Source organism: Phoca vitulina, unplaced genomic scaffold (genome assembly GCF_004348235.1).
Source record: "Phoca vitulina isolate PV1807 unplaced genomic scaffold, GSC_HSeal_1.0 scaffold50, whole genome shotgun sequence".
NCBI lineage: Eukaryota > Metazoa > Chordata > Mammalia > Carnivora > Phocidae > Phoca > Phoca vitulina.
In genome coordinates, this window is record NW_022589753.1 from 9,959,420 (window position 1) to 9,968,346 (window position 8,927).

At 50.7% G+C, this 8,927-nt stretch overlaps 1 protein-coding gene across 2 annotated transcripts in view; it reads left to right on the plus strand.

Moving 5' to 3' along the window:
* SALL4 (spalt like transcription factor 4) overlaps positions 1-8,014 on the plus strand; it is a 17,742-nt gene extending 9,728 nt beyond the window's left edge. The window contains exons 2-4 of one of the 2 annotated variants that reach the window (XM_032387502.1): positions 2,054-4,381; positions 5,460-5,740; positions 7,595-8,014. In XM_032387502.1, coding sequence (XP_032243393.1) covers positions 2,054-4,381; positions 5,460-5,740; positions 7,595-8,014 — 3,029 coding nt within the window. The remainder of the gene's footprint in view (positions 1-2,053; positions 4,382-5,459; positions 5,741-7,594) is intronic. The other variant, XM_032387503.1, reaches the window with a different exon arrangement.
* Positions 8,015-8,927: the final 913 nt, after the last annotated feature.

An 8,927-nucleotide genomic window follows, 5' to 3' on the forward strand; every position in this document is an offset into this window, starting at 1 on the left:
TTTTAAGATTTTGTTTATTTATTTGACAGAGAGAGACACAGCGAGAGAGGAAACACAAGCAGGGAGAGTGGGAGAGGGAGAAGCAGGCTTCCCGCTGGGCAGGGAGCCCGATGCGAGGCTCGATCCCAGGACCCTGGGATCATGACCTGAGCCGAAAGCAGACGCTTAACCGACTGAGGCACCCAGGCGCCCCAAGATGGGCATTTTAATATGCAGGCTAGCATTAACGGAATAGGACCCAATTACAAAAGAAACCCATGGACCAGTCCTTTTTAGGAATGTAACTGCCCAGATGTAGGAAGATGTTTGATTTTGTATATTTCATTTCAGATAAATTATAGAGTGGTAGAAGTTGCAAGTACAGGGAGAAGAATGAAACCCATCATTCCCATCCCCTCTTTCCATTCACGGGCTTCCCTTTTTACATAATGGCTTATTAACTCTTTTAAAGGTGTCCTGACCGGTAAGACATTTCTCTAGTTTTTCATGACCTGTAAGGTCATCAAAGTCACATAGTCACAGCCTTCCTTGAACATGAAATCTTCTGTCAGTGTCTCATACGAAAATATTCCTATAGGAATATCCACTTGGCCTTCCTGTGTAAATGGATCCAGCGTGCCGTTCTCCATATTTTCAGTGAATTTGGCACTGCTCTCAAAATTGTTGGCACCCGAAACTGGGAAGGTACACTCGTTATACTGAATGAGTGTTGTTTTTTTTTTTTAATTTTATTTACTTATTTGTCAGAGAGAGCAAGCACAAGCAGGGGGAGCGGCAGGCAGTGGGAGAAGCAGGCTCTTTGCTGAGCAGAGAGCCCCATGAGGGACTCGATCCCAGGACCCTGGGATCATGACCTGAGCCGAAGGCAGACGCTTAACCAACTGAGCCACCCAGGCATCCCTGAATGAGTGATTTAATGCAGTTTCGCTTTCAGTGGCCTCACGGTGGGGATGAGCAGCCATATTTGAACAGGTTTCCAGTGTCATTTCTATTCAGAGACCCATTTGCCTTAGCAAGCTCACTCTGGGTGCAGAGCTCCAAGGGGATTATTTTAATAATAAATTGTATGAATTTCCTAGGGTTTCCATTACAAATTGGATGGCTTAAAACAACAGAAATTTAGGGGCGCCTGGGTGGCTCAGATGGTTGAGCATCTGCCTTCGGCTCAGGTCATGATATCTAGGTGTCCTGGGTTGGAGCCCCGCGGCAGGATCCCAGCTCAGTGGGGGAGTCTGCTTCTCCCTCTGCCTCTGCCCCTCCCCCTGCTTATGCTCTCTGTCTTTCTCCCTTTCAAATGAATAAATAAAATCTTAAAACAACAACAACAAAAAACAAATACAGTCTAACGATTCTGGAGGCCAGACATCTGAAATCGAGGTGTCGGCGGGGATGGTTCCTTCCGGAGACTCTCAGGAGGAAACTGTTCCAAGCCTCCTTTCTATCTTCTGTTGGCTTCCAGGAGTCCTTGGTTACAGCCCTGTAATTCCTTCCTAGGGCCTTATTTATTTATTAAAGATTTTATTTATTTGACAGAGAGAGACACAGCAAGAGAGGGAACACAAGCAGGGGGAGTGGGAGAGGGAGAAGCAGGCTTCCCGCCGAGCAGGGAGCCGGATGCGGGGCTTGATCCCAGGACCCTGGGATCATGACCTGAGTCGAGGGCAGATGCTTAACGACTGAGCCACCCAGGAGCCCCCCATAGGGCCTTATTTATTCCATCTCTCCTTTCCCTATCTCTTGAAGAACATCAGGCATTGGGTTAGGGACCCTCTCTACTAGATTTGCAAAGATCCTGTTCCAAATAAGTTCACATGCACCGGTGGTATAAGGACTTGGACATATTTGGGGTGGGGATGGAGGGGGACACCATTCAACCCACTACACAAGGGGTTAGGTCATTCAGACCTCTGGATGCCTGGTTCCCTTTCACAGTCTTCTGCCTGTTAGGACACAGCTCATGAAGGCGTCTGTATTGTGAGCTGTGGTTCTTCGCTAGAAATTGCCCCACGTCCCTTCTTGGGCACAGTTCTTAGCATGTGTTCTCTTGCCCCAGGTGCTCCAGTGAACCACCCGGGGAATGGCAGTGAAGCCAGCAGGGACGGAATGACAGCAAAGAGGACTCGGCGGGAGGAGACGCACATCTGTGAGAAATGCTGTGCGGAGTTCTTCAGCTTCTCCGAGTTCTTAGAACACAAGAAGAATTGCACTAAAACTCCACCCGTCCTCATCATGAACGACAGCGAGGGGCCAGTGCCCTCAGAGGACTTCGCCGGGGCCGTGCTGAGCCCAAGCAGCAAGGAGGGTCCCCGGGAGGACGGCGGCGGCTCGGGGGAGATGAAGGAGAAGCCGGGCGCCGAGTCGGTCGTGTACCTGAAGACCGAGAGCGCCCTGCCGTCCACGTCCCAGGACCTCAGCTATCTCCCCAAAGGCAAAGTGGCCCACACTAACGTCACCCTGCAGGCCCTGCGGGGCACCAAGGTGGCGGTGACCCAGCGGAGCGCCGACGCGCCGCCCGCGCCCTCGCCCGGCGCCGGCAGCATCCCGTGGGTGCTCGAGCAGATCCTGTGCCTGCAGCAGCAGCAGCTGCAGCAGATCCAGCTCACCGAGCAGATCCGCGTGCAGGTGAACACGTGGGCCTCCCACGCGCTGCACCCCGGTGTGGCGGGCGCCGACGCCCTCAAGGCCTTGGGCGGCCACGTGTCCCAGCAGGTTTCGGCGGCCGTGGCGCTGCTCAGCCAGAAGGCCGGCAGCCAGGGCCTGTCCCTGGACGCCTTGAAGCAAGCCAAGCTACCTCACGCGAGCGTCCCTTCCGCCACCAGCAGCTCCGCGTCGCAGGGCCTGGCGCCCTTCCCCCTGAAGCCGGATGGGACGAGGGTGCTGCCGAGCGTCATGTCGCGCCTTCCCGGCGCTTTGCTACCTCAGGCCCCGGGCTCGGTGCTCTTCCAGAGCCCTTTCTCCACGGTGGCGTTAGACCCGTCCAAGAAGGGGAAGGGGAAGCCCCCGAACGTGTCCCCGGTGGAGGTCAGAGCCAAAGACGAGGCCGTCCTCTGCAAGCACAAGTGTAAGTACTGTAGCAAGGTTTTTGGGACTGATAGCTCCTTGCAGATCCACCTCCGCTCCCATACCGGAGAGAGACCCTTCGTGTGCTCTGTCTGTGGCCACCGGTTCACCACCAAGGGCAACCTCAAGGTGCACTTTCATCGACATCCCCAGGTGAAGGCGAACCCCCAGCTCTTTGCCGAGTTCCACGACAGAATGGCGGCGGGCAGTGGCGTCCCCTATGCACTCTCGGTGCCTGTGCCCGTAGACGAACCGAGTCTCTCTTTAGACAGCAAACCTGTCCTTGTAACAGGGACCCCCAACGTAGGGCTACCTCAGAATCTTTCTTCAGGGACTAACCCCAAGGACCTCATGGGCAGCCCGCTGCCCAGCGACCTACAGCCCGGGCCTTCTCCAGACAGTGAGGATGGATCCCTGCTATCCGGGGTGGGGCCCAACCACAGTTCCCCAAGGGTTGGTGGCTTCCAAGGGAGTGGGACACCCGAGCCGGGGTCAGAGACCCTGAAGCTGCAGCAGCTGGTGGAGAACATCGACAAGGCCACCGCCGATCCCAACGAATGTCTCATTTGCCACCGGGTCTTAAGCTGCCAGAGCTCCCTCAAAATGCATTACCGCACCCACACCGGGGAGAGACCGTTCCAGTGTAAGATCTGCGGGCGAGCCTTCTCCACCAAGGGCAACCTGAAGACGCACCTCGGGGTCCACCGCACCAACACGTCCGTGAAGACGCAGCACTCGTGCCCCATCTGCCAGAAGAAGTTTACCAACGCGGTCCTGCTGCAACAGCATATCCGGATGCACATGGGCGGCCAGATTCCCAACACGCCCCTGCCCGAGAATCCCTGTGACTTCACGGGGCCCGAGGCCGTGATGGTCAGTGAACACGGTAGCGCAGGAGCCGTCTGTCACGATGATGTTATCGAAAGCATCGATGTCGACGAGGTCAGTCCCCAGGATGCCCCCAGTAGCTCCGTGAAGGTCCCCGTGCCTCTCCCCAGCGTCCACTCGGCATCACCCACGCTCGGGTTCGCGGTGACGGCTTCCCTCGATGCCCCGGGGAAGGTGGGTCCTGCTCCTCTTGTCCTGCAGCGGCAAAGCAGCAGAGAAAACGGCTCGGTGGAGAGTGACGGCTTGACCAACGACTCGTCGTCCTCGGTGATGGGAGACCAGGAGTACCAAAGCCGAAGTCCAGATGTCTTGGAGACTGCGTCCTTCCAGGCACTGTCCCCAGCCAATAGCCAGGCAGAAAGCATCAAGTCCAGATCGCCCGATGCTGGTGGCAAAGCAGACAGCTCCGAGAACATCCGCACTGAGATGGAAGGTGATAGAGCTTTGGATTTAACTTAGGTCCATTTTGGGCACGAGGTCATCCAAAAGGAACCTGGGTTGAACTTGGCAAATGGACAGTATGATGTATGCAAAGCAGCTCCTTTGTAGGGCAGTTAGCCTCTCTGTACTTCTGGGTAGAGGGGAATAAGAACTACCTCTGTCCTAGTACTAAGGTCCTTTTATTTACGGTGGTTAATGCAAATTGGGTATGGACGGCACACTTGTTGGTTTTTAACTTTTGTGGTTGAGCCCCAGGGAGACATTGGGTAATCTTAAGGAAATGATCCAGTAGGAGAATGTTAAAGTAGGCACAGCATTTTGGCCACTGAGATAAGCCATAGTTCTTGATTCTGAGGTCCCACTCCCTAATGGAAGGTTCACAGATGAATAACTCTTGGTGGGGGGAGGGGTGGGCATGAGGAGGAGAATCTAAACTGTGTAAAGTGCACATATAAATTGTGGGGTGCCTGTTGATGTCATTAATGGTGAAATGGGGGAACAGCTGTATTATAGAATGAAATAAAGCTGGTGTCCGGGCATACTTTTTTTTTTTTTTTTTTTTTGTGGCAGCAAAGCAAGGTTTACTGAGTGATAGCAGAGTAATAGCACAAAGCTCCCAAGGAGGGAGGGAACCCGAGAGGCTTGCCCTCCAGGCATAAAAGACAACTTTTTTAAAAATAGTTACTAGGTATTTATTTTTAAGTAAACTCTACACCCAACATGGGGCTCGAACCCACAACCCTGAGATCAAGAGTCACGGAGCTCCACCAACTGAGCCAGCCAGGCTCCCCTTAAAGATAACTTTCTATGCAGGAACTTGAATTTCCAGGGTTTGTGTGTTGCCCGTACCTTAACACTAAAATGGTGACATTTCCGAAGTAAATATTTGAGTTGTTACTCCCTGGGCAGGTCAGCGTGCTAACGAGGAAGGCTGCCTCCGAGATAACACATTGTCCCAAAAGCTGTTTGCAGGCTCTCGGTGGGCAGTTGTCATCAAAGCTCTTTTGTGGTTGGAGAAAGAATGAGTATGGGATGATAAAGGTTTGGGGTTTCTTTTCTCTGGATACTAGGTCGTAGCAGTCTGCCATCAACATTTATCCGAGCCCAGCCAACCTATGTCAAAGTTGAAGTCCCTGGTGCATTTGGTGGACCCACGACCATGTCCCCAGGCATGACACCTTTGTTAGCGGCCCAGCCACGCCGACAGGCCAAACAGCACGGCTGCACGCGGTGCGGGAAGAACTTCTCCTCGGCGAGTGCTCTGCAGATCCACGAGCGGACTCACACGGGAGAGAAGCCTTTCGTGTGTAATATATGTGGGCGAGCATTCACCACCAAAGGCAACTTGAAGGTGAGTTTCTTCGGGCTCTCGGCGGGGATGGGGTAGGTGTTCAGCAGGTCTTTATTGGTGTTCATCCATCCATGATGAATTCTTCCATTAGGACCAGTGGGGTACCGTATAGTCGTATCTCACAGCTGACTCTCGAAATAGGCATCAGAAAGTATATTTTCCCACATCACAGTGTTTCTGAAATTGTGATCCCGGGACCCAGGACCCTGGGATCATGACCTGAGCCAAAGGCAGACGCTCAACCGACTGAGCCACCCAGGCGTCCCTTATGTATAGTCTTAAAGACCCGTAAGACTGTGTATCATTTAAAAGACTAAACATCCTTAACTACGGGGGCTCCTGGGTGGCTCAAGTCTTTTAAGCGTCTGCCTTCTGCTCAGGTCATGGTCCCGGGATCCTGGGATCGAGCCCCGCATCGGGCTCCCTGCTCGGCGGGAAGCCTGCTTCTCCCTCTCCCACTCCCCCTTCTTGTGTTCCCTCTCTCGCTGTGTCTCTGTCAAATAAAATCTTTAAAAAAAAAAAAAAAAATACTTATTACGAAAACAAGCTATATTCTTTTAATTTTGTAGTTGGCAAAAATGTCAGGGAAGGACCACAAAGTAACTTAATCTCTAATACCGACTTCTAGAAATATAAAACTTCAGTTAGTTCACAGGCCCTCGGATTAGCCCAGGGAAGGACTGGCGTTCCTTTGGCTGCACAAATGGCTTTGTGCAGATGGTTCCTAGTGCCTCAGTTTCCCAGGCGTGGGGATGATTGTAGTGACAACTTCAGAGTTGTCCGGGAGATTAAATGAGTCGTATTAGTAAGGAGTTTTAAATTACGCCCGGAACATCTTAACAGCTTAGAGCGGTGAAGAATGAGTCACTTCTGAGCTCACTGGCAAGAAAGCTACTAACTTCTGAGGATGTCGGTGCATTGAAATGAGGTGACCTGAGAAAGTAGTGCCCACCACATTTTTTGAAAAGGATTTAGAAACTGGGACTAGAACAAGAATTGTAGAAAGGGGGCCAAGTGGAAGGAGCAATAGATGGTAGGATTTCTGTCATCAGAAGAGGCCTGGCCTTGCCTTGCCTTGCCTACTGTCCTAGAATAACTAGCATTCATTCCCACGGAGGCCTTCCATCACTGGCCCGGCCAGGCTTGCTTTATCTGTGATAACAGAACCATCACATTGATGACGATCATTGAGTAGTGTGTATGTGGTAGATCTGCTCCATCAGGGCAGTGTCTGTTTGGTTCAAAGTTACTTTTTAACTCAGATTTTTTATTCAGGTATTTCAGACTCAGAATTCCTAGATCCTTACACACTTTGCCCAGTATCCCCCAGTGGCAGGATTTTGCAAAACTCTAATGTGAATAAATAACACAACCAGGATATTGACCTGGATGCAACCTACTTGTCTTACAGATTTTCCCATTTTATTTGTATTCGTGTGTGTGTGTGTGTGTGTGTGTGTGTGAGAGAGAGAGAGAGAGAGAGAGAGAGAGAAGTGCTGCGCAGTGTTACCTGTGTGGGTTTGTTCTTGCAGATTTTAACCACAGCACTTGAGAGAATGCCGAGTGCATACTAAGCGTCCCTGTTAATTGCATATGTGAACAGTTGGGATGGGGACAGAATTGGAGCAAATGTCCCCGCTTTGGTTGTCTTTACTTGCCTCTAGGCAGGAATGTGGGCCCATTGTTGCCAGATCATCTGACTTTCCGCCCCCCTCCACTCCCACACACATAAACAAGAGAACAGATAACCTGGAATTTTAGAATGTTCAAACCCATAGGCAGATGGACTAGCTTGCCAACATGCACGCTGTCACATCGGTTTTGGTGGAAACCTTTCTGTTTCTCTTCCCATAGGTCCACTATATGACGCATGGGGCCAACAACAGCTCGGCGCGCCGTGGGAGGAAGCTGGCCATCGAGAACACCATGGCTCTGTTAGGAACTGATGGGAAGAGAGTCCCTGAGATGTTTCCCAAAGACATCCTGGCGCCTTCGGTCAACGTGGACCCTGTCGTGTGGAACCAGTACACCACCATGCTCAATGGAGGTCTGGCCATGAAGACCAATGAAATCTCTGTGATCCAGAGCGGTGGTATTCCCACCCTCCCAGTTTCCCTGGGGGCCAGCTCCATTGTGAACAACACCACTATCTCCAAGATGGATGGCTCCCAGTCCGCCCTTAGTGCTGAAGTAGAAAAACGAGGTGCTGCCGACAGCGTCCCCAAACACCAGTTCCCTCACTTCCTTGAAGAAAACAAGATTGCAGTCAGCTAAGCTCTAGGAGAACCCTTATTGAAGGAGAAACGCAGGCAGAATGATCTCTAGAACTGTACTTTTTTTTTTTTTCCTTTTTAAAAGACCCCATCTCCTCCTGTTTGTTTTCTTACTGATGTGCAAATGATGTTTACAGTTGTGATCACAACCTCAGGCAAGTCCTACAATCAGATGATGTTATGCTGCTTTGCAAAAAAAAAAAAAAAAAAAAAAAAAAAAAAAAAAAAAAAAAAAAAAAAAAAATTTGAAAAAAAAAAACAAAAAAAAAGAAAATACATACTAAAACAAATACAGACTAGAATTTTTTTTCTTTAATTTTGGAAAGAAGCGGGTCTTGCAAAGTAGCTTTGTTACTTGGCGACAAACTGTATACATAAAAACCTTTGTACAACTGAGAGTAACTATTTCCAAAGACTACCCTTGTTTCAAGTTGGAACTTAGTGAACTACAATGGAAAAGATAACTGTTAGCCTAATTTGAGGGGGGGGGGGTACTAGAGACTTCCCCGGTGACTGTATGCGGGTACATGAACACGATCTGGCATCTGTTTAGGGACCTGTGTTTTGTATGACCTCCAACCCTTCACCCGTCCTTTTTTTTTTTCCTGAATGTATTTTTTTAGACTAAGGTTGTAGAATTATAAAATTCCTCCAACCTTGGAACCTTAAGTAGGATGCCCTCAAATGGACTGCGTTTAGTCCGTAGGGAGTCAGTGTGTGTTGCTGCTTATTTAAATACAGTTCATTTGAAGCCCCAAGAGTGCCAATGTACCCCACCTGCTCTCCAGATGCCTCCTTCCTGAGCCACCAGGAGAGGTGGGCGCCTGAGCAGGGACCCTCAGGTGACTTCATTTGGTTCACCAGTGCCTACTCGATCGAAGAACTGGGTTTCCATTCTTGAAGAAACTCCCAGA